This window comes from Pteronotus mesoamericanus, unplaced genomic scaffold (assembly GCF_021234165.1).
Source record: "Pteronotus mesoamericanus isolate MK-2021 breed Mesoamerican mustached bat unplaced genomic scaffold, CSHL_Meso_final contig_100, whole genome shotgun sequence".
Lineage (NCBI taxonomy): Eukaryota > Metazoa > Chordata > Mammalia > Chiroptera > Mormoopidae > Pteronotus > Pteronotus mesoamericanus.
This window is the reverse complement of record NW_026554999.1, coordinates 17,077,528-17,101,327: the sequence shown is the minus strand read 5'-3', so window position 1 is coordinate 17,101,327 and position 23,800 is coordinate 17,077,528. Positions and strand designations below refer to the sequence as shown.

The 23,800-nt window shown below is 41.0% G+C and overlaps 2 protein-coding genes across 7 annotated transcripts in view; one reads left to right on the top strand and one right to left on the bottom strand.

The window, feature by feature from the left end:
- Positions 1-7,799, top strand: part of ADPGK (ADP dependent glucokinase) — a 32,579-nt gene extending 24,780 nt beyond the window's left edge. For 3 of the 4 annotated variants that reach the window (XM_054563949.1, XM_054564155.1, XM_054564080.1), the window contains 3 exons: positions 603-799; positions 1,441-1,539; positions 6,286-7,799. In XM_054563949.1, the coding sequence (XP_054419924.1) occupies positions 603-799; positions 1,441-1,539; positions 6,286-6,840 (851 nt within the window). In that variant the 3' untranslated portion in view covers positions 6,841-7,799. The remainder of the gene's footprint in view (positions 1-602; positions 800-1,440; positions 1,540-6,285) is intronic. The other variant, XM_054564013.1, reaches the window with a different exon arrangement.
- Positions 7,800-20,068: 12,269 nt separating this feature from the next.
- BBS4 (Bardet-Biedl syndrome 4) overlaps positions 20,069-23,800 on the bottom strand; it is a 68,233-nt gene continuing 64,501 nt past the window's right edge. Inside the window, exons 13-16 of one of the 3 annotated variants that reach the window (XM_054563748.1) lie at positions 23,384-23,453; positions 22,487-22,664; positions 21,755-21,956; positions 20,069-20,393 (exon numbers count right to left, since the gene is read on the bottom strand). In XM_054563748.1, the coding sequence (XP_054419723.1) occupies positions 20,347-20,393; positions 21,755-21,956; positions 22,487-22,664; positions 23,384-23,453 (497 nt within the window). In that variant the 3' untranslated portion in view covers positions 20,069-20,346. The remainder of the gene's footprint in view (positions 20,394-21,754; positions 21,957-22,486; positions 22,665-23,383; positions 23,454-23,800) is intronic. The other 2 variants (XM_054563820.1, XM_054563884.1) reach the window with 2 other exon arrangements.

The following is a 23,800-nucleotide window of genomic DNA, read 5'->3' as shown; positions in this document are numbered from 1 at the left end:
GCTCACTCAGAGGATGGTAGAGCAGCCAGATGCTCTTACCTTCTGGACCAAGGGCCTGGAAAACACTGGGAGGGAGGAGGGAGTGCAGGCAGCTAGACTCTTGGAATTTCAGCTTCCTTGGGCCCCACCTAAGTGAAAGGTGCTCTGGGCACTGCTGTGAGGTGGAGACAGAAAGGCAGCATTGCTGTGTGCGGGGACATACTTGGTATGCACTGTATGCCGGTATCTGGGAGTCATGCTGCTGCTCTGTAACCGAGAAAGGACGTAGGCATCCTGTGTTTGAAAAGCTCAGTGATCAGTGGAGCTTTCCTGGGACTTGAGGGGAACTAGTTGCCAGCCCTTTTGCAAAGACATATAGCACCCATACTGTGTTTCTGTTTTTGTGGGGTCAGGGTTTGGGTTTTCTTTGGTTTATTTCATTACTGACCACCGTCTTCCTGGATGTAGCGTGGGCTTACCTTAGGCCATTGTAGCGAGGGTCCACTCAGCCAGAGCCAGCCTGCCCGGAGCAAAGGCTCCAGGGGGCCCCTGCAAGCCCCTCGCAGCTAAGAGACTTAAAGCCTCTTCCTTTTCTTTCCATTATGTCAACTGGGCTTTTCTAGGGGAGGAGTGGGGCCAGTTAAAAGCTCCCCATGCCAACCGATTCATCTTCTCCCACGACCTCTCCAACGGGGCCATGAATATGCTGGAGGTGTTTGTGTCTAGCCTGGAGGAGTTTCAGCCAGACCTCGTGGTCCTCTCTGGATTGCACATGATGGAGGGACAAAGCAAGGAGCTCCAGAGGAAGAGACTCTTGGAGGTAACAGCACTGTTAAAGAATCGCACAGATCTTAGCTAGTGTGTTTCTCAGAATCCTGCCTCTTGTGGCCCCTGCAGCTTAGGCTGCCTTGCCCTCAGTCCTAACCTCCCCGAGACACAGCATGGCAGCTGGCTCTGAACCTGCCTTCTGCTCCAGGGAGGCACCTCGCAGTATTCTTGCAGACACGGGCTGCAGCTTGAGCGGAACAGGTCAGAACATTTTCCTGCCTGAGCCCCTGTATACAGCGCTAAACCAAATGTGGCCGAAAGCTGCAGTGTCTGTTGTTTGTGTCCTTTGTGTTATCTGTGTCATCTCACTTCCCATCAGCTGTTGTTGCAGATTCAAACAGCAGTTGAAGCCGTCTGCTCATTTAGATCCTCAGGACCAGGTTGACGACATGAACATTCGGGGCAGTCCTTCGTGCTCTCGGAGTCTGTAACCCAGCGCCTCTTTGCAGAGCCTAGGTGTCCCTGTTGGGGAAAACATCCCTCATCCACAGAGGCCGTGGAAACCTCCCTGGCTTGGAGCTCTCATGAGGGTGCAGAGAAGACAGTGACAGTGACATTGCCTCTTAGGGCCTGATCTTTTCTTCCTCTTGCCTGACTTCTGTATCTAATGGCAGTGCTGTCCTCTTCTTGCAGGTTGTGACCTCCATTTCTGACATCCCAGCTGGTATTCCAATTCACCTAGAACTGGCCAGTATGACTAATAGGGAGCTCATGAGCAGCATTGTGCATCAGGTAACCATGTGGGCGATACGTGGGGCTCTCTTTGGCCCTGACTTTCCTGGGGCCTCGCGCAGACCTGCCTTTGTCCAGCGGGACCAGCTCTTTGGGCTCAGGGGCCAGCTCACTGAGGTGTGGCTGTCATGTTACTCAGACCTAGGTCCTCAGAGATTGAAATAAGGAACCAGAACTGTTCTGAAGCAGAATCTCCTGCTAGGTTAGAAATGTGGAGGTGTATCTGTGGGTTCATGGGCTATTTCTTCTTCTGGAATGGGGAAGTTGGGAGTGAATGGTCTACAGTAGAACTCAAAGGGGAAAACTGAAAGTTCTGCTCATCTGCTTTCAACTGAACATCAGGACCTCAGAGAAAGGAAACCGGGGGAGCTTCGCTCCCACACCACCAGGCATCCCGTGTTCAACTCCTGCCTCAAGGCAGCAGCAATGATGAGCTAAATTGGAGATGGTAATGCTTTGGAACAGAGACTTGGGGAACCTGGGTTAGCTTTATGAACTTAGGCAGGTTAATTAACTTTTCATTTTACTGTTATTTAACCTTTTTAATGGGTAAGATTCACATTGAAAGCTATGCAAAGAAGTCACCCTCCCTTTTTCCCACCACCAGTACCCACTGTTAGCAATCTTAGTTTCATCTGCATCCCTCCAGTGTTATTGTGTACATAGATATGCAAATATAGGAATATATCCTTATTTTTTCATCCCTTTTTAATCACAAAGAGCATACTGAATACATCGTTCTGCACTTTTTTTCACTAAGTGGGTTTCTTTTTTTTTATTTTAATAAGAGTTTACTTGTGCCAAACTGATAGCATATGCTAGGGTGCAAGATTTCAAATGCTCCTCACTAACGTGGATTTCGGAGATCTTTTTCTGTCATCACTTGGAGAGTACCCTCATTCATTTCACAGCCACATGGTTAAAAGGAACATGAGGCATCTCGGTTTATTGAACCTAAATCCTCTCAATGGGCATTTGGTGTGTTGTCCATTGCTGTTCCATGCAGTGCTGCTGCCAGTAACTTTGTCCGTGGCTTTATTTTTCCCATTAGCAAGTACATGTGTATGACAAATTCTCAGAAGTAAAATTGGCTGGATGGGAAGAGAGAAAGCATGAGTAAGATTGAGATGGCCAAATTGCCCTTCAGGAGAATTAATACCAATTTACTTCCACTAGACTTCTTTACAGGTGCTTATTATTTCCTCATATCCTTGAGACCAGAATGATTAAAAATGTGCATTGTTACCAGTCTGATAAGTGAAAAATGGTATTATGGAATAGTGTTTTTTTAACTTATTTTTTTTCTAATTCTAATAATATGAAATATTCTTTTTTAAAATATTTTATCGTTTATGTTACTACAGTTGTCCCAATTTTTCCCTCTTTCAGCCCCCTGCACCCAGCCCCCCCACTCCCTCAGGCAGTCCCCACACCATTGTCCATGTCCATGGGTCATGCATATAGGTTCTTTAGCTGATCCCTTCTTACAGCCACTCCCCATCTCCCTCCCTCCCCTCTTATAACTGTCAGTCTGTTCCATGTTTCTATGCCTCTGATTCTATTTTGTTTGTTAGCTTATTTTGTTTGTTAGATTCCACCTGTAAGTGAGATCAAATTGTATTTGTCTTTCACTGACTGGCTTATTTTACTTAGCATAATAGTCTCCAGGTCCATCCATGCTGTCTCCCAAGGTAAGAGCTCCTTTTTTTTTTTTAACTGCTGCATAGTATTCCATTGTGTAAATGTACCACAGCTTTTTGATCCGCTCATTCACTGATGGGCACTTGAGCTGTTTCCAGCACTTGGCTATTATAAATAACACTGCTATGAACATAACACTGCTGTGAAATAACACTGGCATAACACTGCTATGTTTATGTTGCAGATGTTGCATAGATGTTATGTTGCATAACACTGTTAATGTTACATAACACTGGCATAACACTGACATAACACTGCTATGAACCATCATTCAGAACTGCCCGAAATCTGGCTGAATGGAGGTCCTATAGCTAAGGATATAAAGAAGGAGCCACATTGAGACAGGTAGGATGGGTGGAAGCATGATACAGGCTGGTCCCACATATACATCTGACACCTAGCATATGGGGAGGGATACCTTGGCTGTGGAGGTCCCCCCTAAGGAATGAGGGGTCCCAGCCCCACATTAGATCCCCCAGTCTAGGGTTTGAGGGCCAGGAAGAGAAGTCCCCATAACTTCTGACTAAAGACTCATGGGAATTATGGCTGAGTGAGATGGAGGGCTTCTGAGTCCCAGATGCTCCTCTTTAAGGGCCCACAGGTGCATGATGAATTTACTGGGACTCACTCACTCTGAGCTCCAGCGCTGATGCAGCAACTAGAAATGCACTAGGGGCATACAAGGAGGGAGGGATAGCTTTGTCTCAGACAGAAGTGCTGGCAAGCACCATTGTTTCTTTGATGAGTCCTTTCCCCTTGGAGCTGGCAGTTAGGCACTGTATCTGAGCCTCCATCAACCTGGCTAACACTGGTAGCTCCCCCTGGTGAGTACCTGAGTCCCCGTTCCACGCAACTTGCAGACCTACCCAAGCCCCTTCCAGTAGCTTTTCCATACTAAGAGCCTCTCTCGGGTCCTGCTTTGGACTTGCCTAAAATTTCTTAAACAAGCAGTATTTGGCCTGTGCATACCCATACCTCTTGCTCAGTAGCCCCAGACCTGGCACTAGCAGCAGCCAACCTCAACAGCTTCACCTCTCCTGAGCACCTCCAAGCCCAGCACAAGTAGCATCCATCTGCAGATTGCTCTGTAGCTCATGCCAGGTGGTCCTGGTCAGGGCACAGGCAGTGGCTGACCTTACACCTCCCAGGAGGGCCCAGAGCCAGTGCATCTGGTGGACAGCATCAGACCACTGTGGATTACAACCCAACCACCTCCATGAATGACACTCAAGGGCGGACTTGGCAGACACCAAAGCCGCAGTGAAGTGAGTCCAACTACATGAGGTTGGGCTCATGCACGGCAATTTCTCTGCTGTAGTTGCTGTCGGTCCTTGCAGCCACTCGGCCTGGGGATTAATCCTTACCAGTGACATGCCAATAATAGGATAGTGCACACAGCTCACATGGGATGCGCCTGGAGCATCCAGCTCAGTGGTCAGGTGGGCTCTGCCACTGGGCGCTATAGGACACCTACCAGATAAGGCCTCTCTACTGTGTCTGGGAGACATAGCAGCTCTACCTGTTATATAGAGACAAACACAGGGAAGCAACCAAAATGAGGCAACAAAGAAACAGGTCCCAAACGAGAAAATAGGAGAAATCTCCAAAAAATAAACTAAATGAAATGGAGGCAAGCAATCTACCAGATACAGGGTTCAAAACAATGGTTATAAGGATTCTCAAGGAACTTAGAACTTCAACAGCATAAAAAAGGACATGAAAACCATAAAAAAAGAACCAGTCAGAAATGAATATGATTCAGCCATGAAAAGGAAGGAAATCTTGTCATCTGTAACAACATGGATGAACCTAAACGGTGGTATGCTAAGTGAAATAAGTCAGAAAGCGAAAGACAAATGCCAGGTGATTTTACTTACATGTGGAATCTAAAGAAATAAAAGAAGCAGAGGAGCCCTGGCTGGGTAGCTCAGTTGGTTAGATGACTGTCCCAATAAATCAAGGTTGTGGCACATACAAAAATGGATGCATAAATGAGTGGAACAAAAGATGGATATTTCTCTCTCCTTCCCTCCCTCTCCCTCCTTTCTCTGTCCCTTTCTCCCCCATTCCTCCCTCCCCGCCCTCTCCCCCCTAAAATCGAAAAATAAGAAAAAGTCATTTTAAAAAAGCAGAATAGAAACAGACTCAGATATGGAAAACATTTTCATGGTTGCCAGATGGGAAGGTGGTTAGCAGGATGTGTAAAAAAGGGGAAGGGATTAAGTACAAATTGGTATTAGAGAATAATCACAGGGATGTGAAGTACAGCATAGGGAATATAGTCAGTGATATTCTAATAACTATGGTGTCAGATGGGTACTAGATTTATTGGGATGATCGCTTAGTAAGTAACATAATGCCTAATCTTGGGGTTGTACACCTGAAACTAATATTATATGTCAACTCTAATTTAAAAATAAAATTTTTTAAAAATTAAAGAGAACAGACTCAATGGCTCCTGTGTAGTTCCCTTTTTCATACAGTGTTAATACTAAGTAAAATTTTCCTCACCCCACACCTGCCTAAAAAGCTTAACTCTAACCTGAAACTTCTTGCTTGCCGGTGTTGTTATATAGACAGATCCACTGTGACCCTGACTGTGTGCCGCTAGGGCCTTCCGTGCTTCACTGGCATAATGCCTGCGACATTCAGGAGCTGAGAGTCACATCCCATCAATGGCGAGAGGATCTGCCGTGTATGCATATAAATTCATTTCTTAAATACTGTTACATAGGCACCACGGGAAGAAATACAAGATGTGTACACCTCTGTCCTTTGTCATATAATGGCATTTAACAAAAGACTGGATCTAAGACAGTGTTACTGCAACTTTATCGTTTATCTCGAGTGATAATGAAGGTGCAGATAGAGGTGTAATTGTGAAAACAGTGACTTTGATACTTCCCCACCACACACTTTAGGGGCACGGAGTCTTTTAAGGAAGAAGTCATCCATCCTGCCTTCCTTCCCTGACTTTAGTCATTGGCTCTGTCCTAAGAAACCTTCCTCATGTGAATCAGAAAGATGTCATTTTGTTTTTGTTAGCAGGTCTTTCATGCGGTGACTTCCCTTGGGCTGAATGAACAGGAGCTGTTATTTCTCAGCCAGTCGGCAGCTGGACCGCACTCTTCTCTCTCTTCCTGGAACGGTGTTCCTGATGTGGGCGTGGTCAGTGACATCCTCTTTTGGATCTTGAAGGAACATGGGAAGAGTAAAAGCAGAGCTTCAGACCTCACTAGGATCCACTTCCACACGCTGGCCTACCACATCCTAGTCACTGTGGATGGATACTGGGCCAACCAGCTTGCTGCTGTGGCTGCAGGAGCTCGTGTGGCAGGGACACAGGCCTGCGCAACAGAAACCATAGACACCAGTCAAGTGTCCCTGAGGGCACCACGCGAGTTCCTGACTTCGCGTTCAGAGGCAGGCTCCAGGATCATATTCAACCCTGACGAGCCAGTGGTAGGATGGCACAGGGAGGGGGTGTCCTTCCACTTCACACCCGTATTGGTCTGTAAAGATCCTATTCGAACTGTGGGCCTTGGAGATGCTATTTCAGCCGAAGGTCTCTTCTATTCAGAAGTGCACCATCACTATTAGAAAGGTTGTTGTGAATAATTTTCCCAAAAGAGAACTAGCCAATTTAAGATCACAGGAATTAAGTGGTTTGGAAAATAGGATCGAGGTATCAGAACAGTTTCTAGATTTAAATCAAAAACAGCCAAAGAAACAACAGCAGATTAAACTGTATCAGATACATTCCAACTTGTTGACAATTACACAAAAACATTTCAGGTTTTAATCAAAATTTATCTACTAATGAGAGTGGATTTTGGTTTTTTATGTTGTGTGTTACAGGGCTAAAAACCTGATTCCCACATCCCCAGTTTGTGCAGCATTCTCAAGTATTTTAGGCCAAACTTCTTCACCCTAGAGCGCATGTCAGCTGGAAAAAGCCCCCCTTCCTGCCCCCTTCAGAAGTGCATGCTCACTCACCGTGTCTAGTAAAGCCCAGTGTGAGCTGCTTGTGTTCTCCGTCTACTCAGTGCCTGTGGTCAGGGTCATGAGTTCCATTCAGTGCTATAATGAAAACACTTAATGAGCATATCTTATATCTTCTCAGTCTTTTCTCACACGTAAGAGCCACAAATGAGAACAAAATCCTCCCCCCTGAGCTTCATAGTCAGGGAGGCAGGAGCCTGGGGCCCAGCGAGGGAATCTGCCATTCCGCTCTGGTTTAGAAGCCTGGCTGCCCTGTAGGGCGGCCCTGTGAGCTGAAGGGCGGTGCCCTCCTGCCCTGGCTCCTTAGATTGTATGCTGGCTGGTCAGAGACTGCTGTGCCCGCCCAACCTCGTTGCCCGGCTCTGGACATACTTTCCCCAGTAGAAGAGTGATCTTCATTCTGAACCTTGAAGGAAGCTGGCATTTACAACTGGAATACGCTTCTGTGTGTGTAACTGATAGTGCTTGTTCTACATTGACACATCACATCCATTAAAGAGTTTGACCTCATAAGAGCCCCAGGATCATGAAGAAATTGGTCATGTTAACATATTTATTTTTTTATAAATCAAGGAGACTTCTATGTGCTTTTAAATATAATAAAAAACGATTACATTTCAGGAATCCTAAGTACTTGCAACTGATTTTGTTCCCACCACCACTCTGGAGCCAGATGCAGTAGAAACCATTCCAGCCTTGACTTGTGAGTTCTGTGTTACTGTGCTCTTGACCTGTTCGATCGTCTTGCCTTCCCGGTCACTGGTTGGACAGTCCCTCACACTGAGCCTGAGCTGTAGGTCTGTCCTCTGTGTTAAAGTGACAGAAGATACTAGTATCAAGTAGCTAATCCAGCATGAAACAGCAGTTTGAAAGGATGGAGAACCTTCTCAATTTGTTTGAAAAGTGGCTTTGATGTGGCAGCTGGTGGCAGGGCAATGGTTTCACACCTGGCTCACAGCAACAGCTTCTGGAAACTCAGATCTCGCTGAAGCACTTCATTTATGATCTCTCCTCCCCTACTTTGGGTACGAAGGAAAGGCTTGATTACTCCTTCAAAGAAAACTTAAAGCTAAACTGGCTGGTGTGGCTCAGTTGGTTGGGCATCATTCCACAAACCAAAAGGTCACCACCTCAATTCCTGGTCAGGGCACATGCCTGGGTTGCAAGTTCAGTCCCCACTTGGGACACAGTTGATGTTCCTGTGTCACACCAATGTTTTCTCCTCTCATCGAAAATAAAATTATTTTAAAATCACTTGAGTCTAGAGAATTATGCACCTTGAAATTCAAGTAGCTTTTTAAAAGAAATCTTTGGTGGATACCTCACGATCTGCCCCCAAGCTCAATTAAAAATTATTAAATACCAACATTTCTAGCCCATTTTTACTAGAAAGACAAGAGGGAAGGGGGGGCGGGGAAAAGGAAGGGAAGGGGAAAGTCAAGGAACATATAGCAAGGACTCATGGACAAAACCAAAGGGGAAGAGCTGAGGGAGGGAAGGAGGGAGGAGGCAGAGACAAATGTATTTGAAAAAAAAAAAAAATTATATGGGGAGAGATTTCTGTATTCCCAAGAAGGAGTAGAACAAATCATTAACTTCTGAACTTGAAAATACTTTGAGAGTTCCAGAGCATTCTGTGTGGGACCTTTTTCTCAGTTGGTCTCTTAAGTTGTGTCTCAGGCCCTGAAATCAGTATATTTTCGGCAAGTTCTCAAGTTTTCGCTGGTGATGTCAGTAAAGACTAATCAAGCAAGTGTAGTCAGCACACACCTAGAGCAGTGTTTTTCAAAAGATGGGTTTTGAGCTTTTAATAGTTGCTAAGTCAGTTTGGTGTTTATCACAGGAAGTATTAAATTGCACCATATAAGGGTATTATGAATATTATTTTATAGAGCTTTATATATGCCCACATGAGCAAGTGTATGTGTGAACAACCATCACCTACAGCAGCTCATACAGGAGTGGGAAAGGCAGGGTGTCCTGTCCAGCCATTCAACCCTTTGAACTATATTTTACCAAGGTTTTCATATGATTTGATGCGAAGAAAAGTTTGGAAATTCACTGGACTAGAAAGAATAGCTGCTGAAAAATGAGCCGCCTTAAAAGTGTTCTAACACTATTGCATGCACTTGAAATTCACTTAGCACTGGGGTGAGGGGAGCTACAACACACAAAAACATTATCAGGAGATAAGAATTTGGCCAAAAATCAGTAATGTCATGCAGATTCAGTTTGCAGTTCCTGTCTGTCAAGTTTGAGTGGGGTGAGGGTGACTAATCATCAGAAATCCAAATTGTATGCAGGGTGTTGAGATAGCAAGTACTATACAACTTTGGGCCAGTTGGCCTTACTGAGCCTCACTGTCCTCATCTGTAAAATGGGTTAACAGTGACCCCTACCCTCAGGGTTCTTGATGACTGAAGGAGAATGATGTGCAAAATAATTGCCACAGTACATGGCACATAACTTAAGTTTGATAATTTGTCATTTACTATTATTGAACCGAACAGGGAATTTCCTGGAACTCGAGAACTATTTTAAGTCATTGAAAAGCTGCCATAATGATAATCTCATATTTTATTTTTTGGTCTTTTTTGAGGCAAAAATTTTCATAGTAGTGAAACAGCACAAATTTTAAGTACCATTTGCTAAGTTTTAACAAATGCATGTATCTATCTAACCCAAATACCTGTCAGATAGGGAATGTTCCTATCACCTCTTGCCAATTTCATGTCATCCCTAGCCCCACCCCTAACCCCCAAAGCATCCTGTTACATAGTTTTCACCATAAATTAGTTTTGCCTGGTTTGGAACTTTACAGAAATGGAATCATAGTAGTCCTTTGTATAAAGCTCTGTTCATTCAGCATGATGTTTGTGATATTAATCTATGTTGCTCCAAGTAATTTGTTGCTTTTTGTAGCTAAATAGTATTCCACCATGAATACAGTGTTTTCCACTCTAGGGCCTTTATGAATAGTGGTATCAACAAGTCTGTAGACATTCTCATTTTTCTTGGGTAAAAATTCATAGGCATGGAATTGCTGGGATAAATAGATATCTTGGAATAGGTGACGCATCTTTCTCACAAGTAGTTGGACCATTTTATTCCTACCAGTGATTTATAACAGTTTGGGTGCTTCTCATTTGTGCCAGCATTTGGTTTTCAGTGGTTAATTTCAGCCATATGATGGGTGCATTAGTGGTATTTCATTGTGGTTTTATTTTGCATTTCCCTGATCATGAATGATGAGCACATTTTTACATGTTTATTGGCCACTTGGCTATTTTTATGAAGTGTCCAATTTTTTTGCCTACTTTTGTTTTCAGTTGGGTTATTTTATGTATGTTGTTGTCAACTTAGTTGTTAGTATTTTTATTCTTGAGTTTTATGAGTTATATCCTCATATTATGGATATAAGTCCTTTGTCAGACATACCTCACAGAATATATTCCCAATTGATGGATTGATATTCACTTTCCTCATGGTTTATTGGTCTGTGTTGTAAGAAACTCTTTGTGATGAGTACAGTCTTATGCTTTCTTCTAGGAACTTTATAATTTTAGGTTGTACATTCAGGTTTAGAATCCACTCTGAGTTATTTTGTACATGGTGTTAGGCTGGGGTCAGATTCATTTTTTTTCTACACAGGTATCCAATTGTTTTCAGCATCATTGTTAAAAAAGAAAAAACAACTCTCCTTTTCCAGTTGTGTTGCTTTAATGCCTTTATCAGAAATCAGATGACTTTGTAAGTTTAGGTCTATTTATGGAGTCTATTCTGTTCTTTTGATTTATTTGTCTATCCCAATACCAGTACCACATAATTACTATTATGGTTAAGTCTTTTTAAAGGTTTTTTTGTTTATTGATTTTTAGAGAGAGGGGAAAAGGGAGAGAAACATCGATTTTGTTGTTCCATGTTTTGATGCACTCATTGGTTGATTTTTGTAGGTGCTCTGACAGGGGATCAAACCCACAACCTTTGTGTATCAGGATGACACCCTAACCAGTTGAGCTACCTGGCCAGGGCCTGGTTAAGTCTTGAAGTGAGGTAGTTAGTGTAAGACCAGTTTTGTTCAAGATTGCCTTGGATGTACCAGGTCCTTTGTATTTCCATGACATCTTAAAACCAGCTTGTCATTTTCTACCCAAAAACCTACTGTGATCATGATAGGAGTTTATACTTATAGACCAATTTGGGAAGAATTTTTACCTTAGCAATATTTGTCTTCCAATGCATGACCATGGCCTGTCTCCCTGGGGATATTTGCTCCTGACTGTCGTTTTTAGTAAGAGCCTACCGTCCAACAACTCCTAGGACTCTATTTCATTAGCTCCCCCGTCAGTCTTCATTTTCCCTTTGTTCATGTTTCAGGCAAGTCTACATTTCATCATTTTTAAAATCAAAGAATAAGATCAAAATAAGAAACCAGTAAGTTTATTTGAATCCTACAAATATTTGCAACATCTCTGATACGAAACTCAGTTTTATCATGTCTGATGCTCTTTCTAATATCTCCACAATTATTATATATGTGGCTCTACTACATCTCCTTCTTTTTCACTTTAAAGTTCACCTATTTCCCACCCTGCTCCCCTTTGGCTTCCATAAGCTTGTTCTCTAGTTCAATGGGTCTGTTTCTGTTTTGTTTATTCCTTTTGGGTTTTTTAGATACTGCAAATAGGCAAAAGCATACCTTATTTCTCTTTAACTGACTTATCTGTAATACTTTGTAGGTCCATCTGTGTTGCTGCAAATGGCAAGATTTTATTCTTTTTGTTGCTGAGTAATACTCCATTGTATATATCAACCACATCTTCTTTACCCACTCATCTATTGATGGATGCCTAGGTTGCTTCTGTATCTTGGCTATTGTAAGTAATGCTGCAGTGAACATAGGGGTGCACATGTGTTTTTGAGTTACTGTTTTTGTTACCTGCAGATAAATACCTAGAAGTGGAATTGCTGTTTCTATTTCTAATGTTTTCAGGGATCTCCATACTGATTTCCATAGTGACTGCACTAATTCACAATCCTACCAACAGTATATGAGGATTCCCTTTTCTCCACATTCTCACCAGTACTTGTTATTTGTTGATTTTTGATGCTAGCCATTCTGACAGGTGTGAGATGGTATCTCATTGTGGTTTTCATTTGCATTTCCCTGATGATTAATGATGATGAGCATTTTTTTCATATGTCTGCTGGCTGTATGTCTTTGGAGAAATGTCTGTTCAGGTATTCGGCCCATTTTTAATTGTATTATTTGTGGGGGCAGGGGTTGGTGTTCATGTTGAATGAGCTCCTTAAATATATTTGATATTAACCTCTTATCAGATACATAGTTTGCTAATAACTTCTCCATTTCAGTGTTACCTTTTCGTTTTGTTGATGGTTTCCTTTGCTTTGCAGGAACTCTAGTTTGATGTAGTCCTGTTTGTTTATTTCTTCTTTAGTTGCCCTTGTCCAGGGAAACATTCAAAAAGATGTAAGACCTACAGCTGAGAGTTTACTGTTTATGTTTTCTTCTAATTTCAGGTCTTAAATTTAAGTCTTTTAAACCATTTGAGTTTGTGTTTTTGTGTATGATGTAACAAAGTATTCCAATACACGTATCTGTTCAGCTTTCCCAGTACTACTTACTGAAGAAACTGTCTTTACCCCATTGTATGTCCTGCCTCCTTTGTTGTAGATTAATTGACTGTATAAGCGAGGATCAGTTTCTGGGCTCTCTATTCTATTCTATTGCTCTATGTATGTGGCTTTCCCCCCCAACCCCATACCAACTGATTATTGTAGCTTTATAGTCCAGCTTCAAATCAGGAAGTATGGTACCTCCCACTTTGTTCTTTCTCAAAGTTTCTTTAGCTATTCAGAGTCTTTTGTAGTTCCATATAAATTTTAGGATTAGTTCAAGTTCTGAGAACAAGGCTATTGGTTATTTTAATGGGGACGGCATTGAATTTGAGTATCACTTGAGGTACTAAGGACATTTAAACAATACTAATCCTTATAATCTATGAGCAAGGTATATTCTTTCATTTATTTGTATCTTCCATTTCTTTCTTCAGTGTCTTACAGTTTTCAGAATACAGGTCTTTCAATTTTTTTATTAAATTTATTCCTAGGTATTTTATTTTCTGATGCAATTGCAAATAGGATTATTGTCTTAATTTCTGGTAATTGTTTGCTGTTGGTGTATAGAAACAAAACAGATTCCTGAATATTGACTTTGTATCCTGCAACTTTATGGAATTCATTTATTCTAATAGTTCTTCAGTGGAGTCTTTAGGGTTTTTAATATATAATATTATGTCACCTGTGAACAGTGAGGGTTTTCTTCCTTTCTGATTTGGATGCCTTTTTTTTCTTTTTTAATCTGATTGCTATGGCTAGGACTTCCAATACTATGTTGAACAACAGTGGTGATAGTGCTCATCCTTGTCTTATTCCTGATATTAGAGGAAAATCAGCTTTCTACCATTCAGTATGATATTAGCTGTGAGTTTGCCATATCTATATCTATATATATCTATATATATCTATATATCTATAGGAAATTGGGGTATAGATATATGTATATATCTGTCTCCTTTGTTATGTTGAGGTTTGCTCCTTCTATGCCCACTTGCTAGAGAGTTTTTATCATGAAAGGAAGTTGAACTTTGTCAAATGCATATTCTGAATCTATTAAAGATGATCATATGATTTTTGTCCTTCATTTTGTTAATGTGATTCATATTAATTGATTTTTGGATGTGGATCCATCATTGCATCCCTGGGATAAATCCCACTTGGTCATGGTGTATAATCCTTTTAATGTGCTGTTGAATCCCATTTACTAATATTTTGTTGAGAATTTTTAAATCTATGTTCATCAAGGATATTGGCCTGTAATTTTCTTTTTTTGTACTGTCTTTGTCTGGTTTTGGTATTAGGGTAATGTTGACATTGTAGAATGAATTTGGAAGTATTTTTTTTTCTTTGGTTTTTTTGAAATAGCTTAAGAAGGATAGGCATTAATTCTTCTTTAATTGCTTGGTAGAAGTCACCTGTGAATCCTTCTGGTCCTGGACTTTTGTTTGTTGGCAGTTGTTTTTGTTTCTGTTTTTTTCTGTTTTGGTTTTATTGCTAGTAATCAGTCTGTTTAGGTTTTCTGTTTCTTCCTAGTTCAGTCTTGGAAGGTTATGTGCTTCTAGAAATTTTTCATTTTCTTCTATATTATTGAATTTGTTGGCATATAATTGTTGGCAATATTATTTAGTAATTCTTTGTATTTCTGTGGTGTCAGTTGTAACATTTTTCATTTATGATTTTATTTATTTAGGCTCTCTTTTTCCTTGATGAGTTTTGCTCAAGGTTTGTCATTTTCATTTATCTTTTCAAGGAACCAGCTCCTAGTTTCATTGATCTTTTCTGTTGTTTTTTAATCTCTATTTTGTTTACTTCTGCCGATCTTTATTATTTCCTTTTTTTCTATTTACTTTGGGTTTTGTTTTCTGTTCTTTTTCTAGTTCCTTAGGCATAAAATTCTGTTTAATTGGGGTTTTTTCTTTTCTTTGTTTCTTCCTTTTCTTTTCTCTTTTGGTTTTGTTTTTATTTTTTGGAGGTAGGCCTGCATAGCTATGATCTTCCCTTTTAGAGCTGCTTTCGCTGCACCCATAAATTTTGAACGTTGTGTGTTCATTTTCATTTGTCTGAAGGTAGTTCTTAATGTCCTGTTCAATTTCCTCTTTGATCCATTGGTTGGTTAGGAGCATGTTGTTTAATCTCTACATACTTGTTTTTTACAGTTTTCTCCTTGTGGTTGATTTTTAGTTTTATGCCTTTGTGGTCAGAAAAGATGCTTGATAATGATTTAAATCTTCATGAACTTATTAAAGCACATTTTATGGCCTAATATGCTATTTATCCTGGAAAATGTTCCATGTGCACTTCACAAAAAATGTGGTATTAATCAGTTCTCAGATGCAGTATTCTTTAAGCGTCTATTAAGTTGATCTAGTCTAATGTGGCTTTTAAGGCCATTATTTCCTTATTAACTTTGTCTGAATGATCTATCTATTGATGTGAGTTATTAAAATTCCCTGTTGTTGTATTACTGTGAATTTCTCCTTTTATGTCCATTAATATTTGCTTTATATATTTAAGTGCTCCTATATTGAGTGCATATTTGTGAGTTATATCCTCTTCTTAGATTGATCCCTTTATAATTATGTAGTGTTCTTTGTCTTTTTTTTTTACATTCTTTTAAAGTGTATTTTGTCTGATACGAGTTTTATTCCCTAGCTTTCTTTTCATTTCTATTTGTATGAAATACCTTTTTCCATCCCTTCAATTTTAGTCTTGTACATCTCAACTTGAAGTGAGTTTCTTATAAGCAGTATATAAATGGGTCATATTTTTTGGTTCACAAGCTAGCACTCAATCCACTGAGCCACACCAGCCGGAGCTTAAATGGGTAATATTTTTTAATCCATTCAGTAACCCTACACCTTTTTGTTAGGGTCTTTAATCCCTAAAGTAATTACTGAGTAAAATAAAAAAATTTAAAGGGCCTGGCCAGGTATCTCAGTTTGTTAGTTGGCATACGCCAAGGTTGCGAGTTCAATCTCCTGTCAAGAAACTTAAAAGAATCAATCAATGAATGCATAAATAAGTGGAACAACAAATTGATTTCTCTCTTCCTCTAAAATCAATAGAAATAAAAATTAAAAAGGTAATCATTGAGTGTATACTTATTGCCATTTAGTTAATTGTTTTTTGGTGGTTTTTGTAGTTTGCCTCTGTTCCTTTCTTCTTAGTGTTTTGTTTAGGTTCCTCTCTGTTTATTCTTTATGTATCTTTTGTAGGTTTTTGGTTTGTGGTTACTGTGAGTTTTATGTATATGATTCTGTACCTATAGCAGTCTATTTTAAGCTGATAGGACTGCATTCTTACTACCTCCACACATTGTTTCTGATATATTTTAGGTCTTCGTTTTGTGTTTCTCCTAACTACTTACTATAATTTGGGTTGGGTTTGGTACTTTTGTCTTTTGTGGGAGCTTTTTAAATGTCTGATTTGGCCCTGGCTGGTGTGGCTCAGTTGATTGGAGTGTTGTCCTATAGACTCAAAGTTGCATGTTTGATTCCTGGTCAAGCCACATACACGGGTTGCAGGGTTCAATCCCTGGTCAGGAAGCATGTGAGAAGGCAAGCAATTAGTGTTTCTTTCTCTATCTCTCTTTCTCTCTCTCTTCTCCCACCGCCCCCCCCCCCCACCTTCCTCTGTCTAAAAGCAATGAAAATATGTCTTCGGGTGAGGAAAAAATAAATGTCTGATTCATTGTATTTATTAATTGGCTTTCCTTGTGAAATGTTTTCCTTTCTCATATTTTATTTCTGCTTACGACCTTACCTTTTCTGCTTAACATTTCTTGTGAAGCTGGTTTAATGGTGATAAACTCCCTTAGTTTTTGCTTGTCTGGGAAACTTTTAATATCTGTCCTTCAATTCTGAATGATAACCTTGCCAGATAAATTATTCTGAGTTGTAGGTTCCTTTCTTTCAGCACTTTAAAGATGTCCTGGCACTGACCTGTATAGTTGCTGCTGAGAAATCAGCTGATGGCCTTATGGTCTTTCCTTTGCATGTAACTAGTTGTTTTCCTTTGCTGCTTTGAAAATTACCTCTGGAACCTATCCCATTTTAATTACAGTGTGTCTTGGTATGTGTGTCTTTTGAGTTCATTTTTTTGAGAGGGGGAATCTGTGCTTCCTGGATGTGAGTTTCTGTTTCCTTTCTCTCTTCACCTTGCAAATGTTTGTGTGCTTGATGTTGCTCCAGAGATCCCTTAAACTGTCCTCATTTTTTTTCTTTTTGCTGTTCTGATTGAGTAATGTCCACTAGTCTATCTTCTAAGTTGCTGATCAGTTCTTCTGTATTAGCTAATCTGATGTTGATTCCTTCTAGTGTTTTTCATTTCAGTTACTGTATTCTGCAGCTTTGCTTGGTTCTTTATTATACTGTCACTTTGTTGAAGTTCTCCTTGAGTTCCTTTATTGCTCACTCAAGTTTTGTGAGCCTACTTATACCGTTTCTTTGAATTCTTTGTGAGGCAAATTACTCTGTACTTCTAGTATACTCCTTGTTTTGAAGTCTATAGCTGGCATTAATACAGTACTCTAGATATTACTACAGACTTCTTATGCCTGTGGTTCTGTGGTATACCTTTTTCCATCTTTTTCTTTCAATGGCAGATAATTGGGCTTTATTTTTTTAAATTCTTTCTCTGCTTTGTAATTGGAATGTTTAGTCTATTTTTGGGCTAGTTACATTTTAATGTAATTATTGATATGATTGAATTTACATTTAATATTGGCTTATTGTCTCTTTTTTCCATCTTTTTCTTTTTCCTTCATTCTTTTTCCCACCCTTTTAGGGGAGGGAGGTGCTAATTGAATATTCTGTAGAATTTCATTTTAATTGATCTGTTGTCTTTTTAGCTATATTTATTTGCACCTTTTTAATGGTTGCTCTAGGGGTTATAATATGCATTCTAAACTCTTCACAAACTATTTAGAATTAGTTTTATACCACATTATGTAAAATTTAAAAACTTTTCAACTGTAAAGTTCTGTATACCCCCTTGTTAAATTTGTATATGTTAAACCTCACAATATAATGTAATTTTTGGCTTGGAACAGTAATAATGTATTTTTTTAAAAAATTAAGATTGTATTGTCTTGGCCAGTATGGCTCAGTCAGTTGGAACATCATCCTGTAAACTAAAAGGTCACAGGTTTGATTCCTAGTCAGGGCACATTGATGTTTTCTCCTCTCTCTCCCCCTCCCTACTCCTCTAAAATCAATAAGCATGTTCTTGGGTGAGGATCTTATTTAAAAAAAAAAAAATAACATTTTATATTTACTCACTTGTTTGTATTTGTTAATTATGGGAGCATTGGTTCAACTATTCTGCTATTATCAGACAATGATTTTTCCTTAAGAACATGACCATTTCAATCATACACTTCAAAGTTATGCTGTATTTGAAATGCATAGTGCTGTACTAATATTACTCAGTAAGAAGGGCATTCTTTTCCTTTACTAGTCCATGCTTCCACTTTCCTCCCTTCAGTTGAAGCCATATAAACCACATTTTTATCTGCAGTTATGTACTTGGCCTCCTTTTCCTGTTAAAAATTGTGATGACATGAGCAGCTCCCATACTAGAAAGTGGGAATAGCTCCTTTCTCACCAAAGGGAAAGAAATTGCAGATCCACATGCCCAAATGATTAGACAGGTACAGCCTAGTTTTTATTTTTTTAAGAAAAATCTAAGCTCAAATTAATGTAGAAGCCATGTGTTTCTTGATTGCTAATCCTGAAATGCAAGGTGCCACTATGTTCTTGCCCCTCAAAGAAGAGAGAAAAATTGAAGTCTTGCTCTTTGTATTCTCTCAGTCCCTACCATGCTTCACTTAAAAAAACCTTTTTGTCCTTTTCTCCCCAAATGCTAAATTTTTTTCAGATTAGTGTAATGCATTTAATTCTGCCCTCTAAAAACTTCTCTTCCCTATACTTGGACATAACGGCAGTTCATTCTCCATTTCTTCAGTCTTCAAGCCCTTGGGTCTCTGTTGGTTGCCACTAGTTCACCAAAAGTACATCACTGCTTGATGGTTAATGCCTAAGAACAGGCACTCTGCATCCTGGCCTGGGTTTAAATTCTAATCCCGTCACTTACCTTGGAAAATTCATTCTGCTTCTCCCAGCCTTAGCTTTCTCCTTCACAGAACGAGGATAACGGCCCCTCTCTTTTCGAAGGGTTCAGTGAGAGTGGTCAGTCTCTTCCTGAACTTCTCTTTCTCCTTTCCTAACACCACTCCTGGTTTTTCTTTCATATCGTCTGCTCCTCTTGTCCCCTTTGTGGGCTCCTCTTCTCCCTTTCAGTACTGGGTCTCCATTTTTGGTCCCCCATCATCTTACTCCTAGCTTTCCTTGGGTGACTTCTTTCAAATCTATGGTTTCAGCTCTCACCCAAACCCAAATTACTCCTGAACCTTTATCTTCCAGCCAGATTTCACCCCTGAAATCTAGCTATTACAAGTATCTAATGGCTATGAGCATTTGGATGCCACAAAGATAAACATGTAAAACTAGACTCCACAGCACTTGACCCCAGTCCCCCAATGTTCCTTTTCTCTGATTTTTGTAGCTTTTCCCAGCAATGGGTATCCATCCTAGTCTGTTCTTATGTGCCAGTCCCAATAAGGCCCCACTTTGTGTTGATTTTACCTCCTAAATCTCTCTCACACCTCCTTCTTCCTCTCCATCTGTCTTATTTTACATCCCAGTTATTTCTCACCAAGAGCTTTTCAGTCACAGGCACACCAGACTCCACAGTGATACAGAAAGGTTTTCTCAGTTGCTCAGGGTACAAATCGCAGTTCTGCCACATATCAGCTACCTGGACAAGGGTGTTGCTTCTGTTACCTTACTATTTATTTATGATACAAGAACTAATGAGTTTTCCGCTCAGGTAGCTGCTACTTCAGTGTTAAGACAGACCCAATCATAATATAAAGAACTCCAAGCATGTAGCAATAGGTCAGTCTTCCATCTTCAAATTACGGTGATTAAAAGGCACTTTAAGTACAAAATGGGGACTGGCCTTGAAGCAAATCGCTGATGTTCCATCCATCAGGGTTGCAGCAGAGACTGTGCTGGCACCAAATAGGAATTTGGCATGAGGCTTCCCCAATTTCAAACTTGGTTTTGAAATAGGTAAGGAAGAACTATGACCATAGCTTCTTTTAAAAAGTTTTTATTGTGATCTCCTATTTTTACACTTGAATAACAACTTTCCCAAAGGAACGATGATACATAACCTTTCTTCTAAAAAGGACATATAGATAGTATTGTGATAGCATTTCATCAGTGGTATCATTGATTGATTGTCTTAAAATTCCTTGGTTAAGCCCTGACTGGTGTGGCTCGGTTGGGCTTCATCCAACAAAACAAAAGGTTGCCAGTTTGATTCCTGGTCCGGACACATGCTTGGGTTGTAGGTTCAGTCCTCGGTCAGGGCGTGTGCAGAAGGCAACTGATCAATGTTTCACATACCGATGTCTCTCTCATCTTTCTCCCTGCCTTCCCCTCTCTCTAAAATTAAAACAAAAACAAACAAAAAAAAAAACTTAAGAATTTCTTGGTTAAGAAGTTCTTCCTTTTATTTTTTAAATCCTTGGTGCCGATACCAGAGCAGCCCTTCTCTCCTACTTATTGGCATCCTGACATGATCTGGCTCTATACTCTAATCTCTCTCAAGAACAAGATACAGTGGCTTGTTCTAGATTCCCTTGGATAAGTGCAACTAGGATACCCAACAGGCTAGGCTTCCATTTACAGAGCTTTTATCATCATTTTTTAAAAATTAAGACTAGTAGAGCTAAATTTTAAATGTAAGATGTGTGTTTGTCTTGGGGACTGACCTGCCCCGCAGCCTGTGGATCACCTCGGCTAAGCCAAGGCTTCATCTTGACAAGGCTACTGAGCAAAAATCTGTTTCCAACTTTCCTCCCACAAAGGAAGCGGTTAGTCAGCCAGGAGGTAAAAGTCTTTTCAAAAGCAGTATCAAGGACACTGCCTGCTCCTGAAGCTACATACATAGAGCCATGAGCCTTGCTCTCAATTCTGAAAAGACCTGTCTGGAATGACTTTTCTTTATTTCTTGGGTGATAGGGCCAGTGGGGGGCTGTAAAGGCTTCAGGCTCCTCGTGATCATCACTACATACCCTGCATTCTGTGGTGCCCAAGAAACATGCTGGCCTCCACTCTGCTTGTGTCATGTGACCTTTCTTAATCTGGTACATCCTTGCCAGAGAAACCCCTACTCGGGGGTCATCCTACTCCCTTTTCCTCTTATTTGTGCTGGTGTTTCAGTTGGACATGCTTCTACAGTGGGCTCTGGTTCCAGAGGGAGGAGATGGTGGCTAGAGTTCTTGGTCCCACAATTCCAAAAAAAAAAATCATTATTTCACTGTTAAATTTCAAGATACCCCATATATTCTGGGACCAGTGGGACTGTGGTGTATCTTTGCAGCTGTGAAGTCAGGCCATAACTGATGAAATAAAGCAACAGTCGAGTTTGCCTTCAATGACCCACTAAAAAAAGTCTAATTACCTGCACCATGCCGACTCACAATACGGCAGTGAGGATTAAAAGCAAGACTCCATAACAGAAAATGCTGTGTTATATCTCTAAAACTTGAATATTGTGAAGTCCCAGTGTTTGAACCATCCAATTAAGCCAGTAACTGTTAGCTAATACACAACTTGTCTTACAGAATCAAGAGCCAATCTGGCCACCCTGTGGCTTTCCCACCCCCTACCCGCCAGTAGGCAGCATTACACTGGGCATGTTCCGAGTCTGAAAAATGCAGGCTTCACTCCAAGCAGTAACCTCTTGGCTGGCACACAGGGCTGTGCCCATGAGGTTTTCATGTTGCTGTGTGACCTCCTACCTGAGGGGGGCTTCTTGAATGCAGATGCTGAAGACATGGCCTGTCCCAGAGCTTGATTAGAGCCCAGAGGCTGCTGGAAACAGGCACCTTTGCTGGTTGAAGTGGTCCGGTGCTGTGACTTGGGCTCTTTAGCTGGTTTAGTCCAGACTAGTGCCTCCCCAACATGGAGAGCAGCTCCCAACTTCTGAGCCACCTCTACCATCTTGTGCCCACATGGGAAGAAAAAAAGCAGCAAGGTGACCAGCAGGGACAAGCCCACCCACCTCTTCCTAGACCTTCCCTCTGGGGCTTTTAGTTGAAATAGTGACTACTGGTACTGGCATTTGAGGGATGAAGTATTTATTGTAAGGAAATCTTTCTCAAACAGCAGAAAACACAGACTGCCCTTAGTAGGTGGCAAGGGAGTCCACTAGGATCTCAGACTCAGCAATTCAAGTGGGATGTGTTACTGAGCTCACCTCTACCTTTCCTACAGAAGTGGGAGGAAGCTGCAAAGAGACATAGCCCTTGACTCAGATGAGCCGTATTATCAATAACAGACTCAGTAAGCCTGACTTTCCCGTTAGGAAAGGTTTTCTCTGGCTGTTACTAAGTGAATAATTCATGCTGCCAGGAACACCAAAGCCAAAACAAGCATGAGCTTATAATAGGTTATATTTGGATTATTTGGGCTTAACTCAAAAGTTTCCTGACAGCTGGTTTATAACTCCTGGGAGCTAATAAAAGACACACCTCAGAGTCAAATTCCAGAGAGCTACTGTCCTTGAGTAGGTTGACTTTCTTCTCCATCTCCTGATACTGGGCCAGGGCTTCCCTCTTCTTGCCCTGGTTGTACAGCAGCACAGCGTAGTTGAGGTTCACTAAAGGATTACACCTGTGGCAACCGGACAGGAATTCTGTGGAGCTTAGGCTTTGGAACAAACGGTAATTTGGAAATCCTCATGACACAAGAACAAAACAAAACTGATTTTAAGTAGAGAATTCTCCATTGTGCAGCAAGGTAGAAACACCCACGTTGTGGGGAAAAAATCAAGGAATAAAACTGCTCAGCCAGCAAAGCGGGTATTTAATTACCTGCACCATGCTATCTCATGATAAGGCAATGAGAATTAAAGCAAGACTACATAACAGAAAGTACTGTTAATATATTTCTAAATGTGAATATTATCAAGTCCCAGCGTATTAACCATCCAATCAAGCCAGTAACTGTTACCTAATACACAGCTTGCCTTAAAGAAACAAGAGCCAATTGGACCACCCTCAGCAGAGACCACCAAGGTGGGTTGAAGAAGGGATCCCTACCCTGCGGCCTAGCTGATGCCAGTGGAATAAATCCCAAGAGAGTCAAAGATTAAACAGCCCAGAGTCGCATCTCGTGTTCAGCTAGGCCATGGGTGTGCATCTGCCAGCTCTGACTTTCTCTGGCTTCCTGACTACTGAACTTGAGAATGGAAGCACTTTCTCAGAAAGTGCCAGTGCCAGTACCTGCTGAGCTACTACTGCATGCTTAGTATCACATCCACACTTAGGCCAGCTGCACATAGGCCACGGAGAGCCGGCATCTGGCGCCACCTCGTGGCTTTGGAGACTCCAGCCCTCTCCAACACCATTTCCTACGAAGCAGCTTACCTATCCAGGCGGACTGCTTCTGTGTAGGCTCTCTTGGCATTCTCAGTATCTTCAAGGTTGGTCAGAGCCACTGCAACAAAGAAAGTGAGAACTGTGGCTGGAGAGCCCAGCTCAGAAAGCAAAAGGAGTATTTTAAGACCACAGTTCATTCAGCCCCCAAACTTAACTGCTCCTTTGCCCTTTCAGCTCCTGGTACCACCATCTACTCAGTCACTCAGTTGTCAAGTTCTCTGATTCCCATTTGTTGCAATTTCTTTTTCTGACATCGTACAAATTGTTTCAGGCTGTGGCAGTGTCCCCATCTGCCTCCATCCACCTGCCACAATGCTGCCAGCTTTCTCACTGATTTACAAACAAATCTGAACTATCCCACTTAAGAATCCTCACTGATCCTCCATCACCTATAACCATGATATT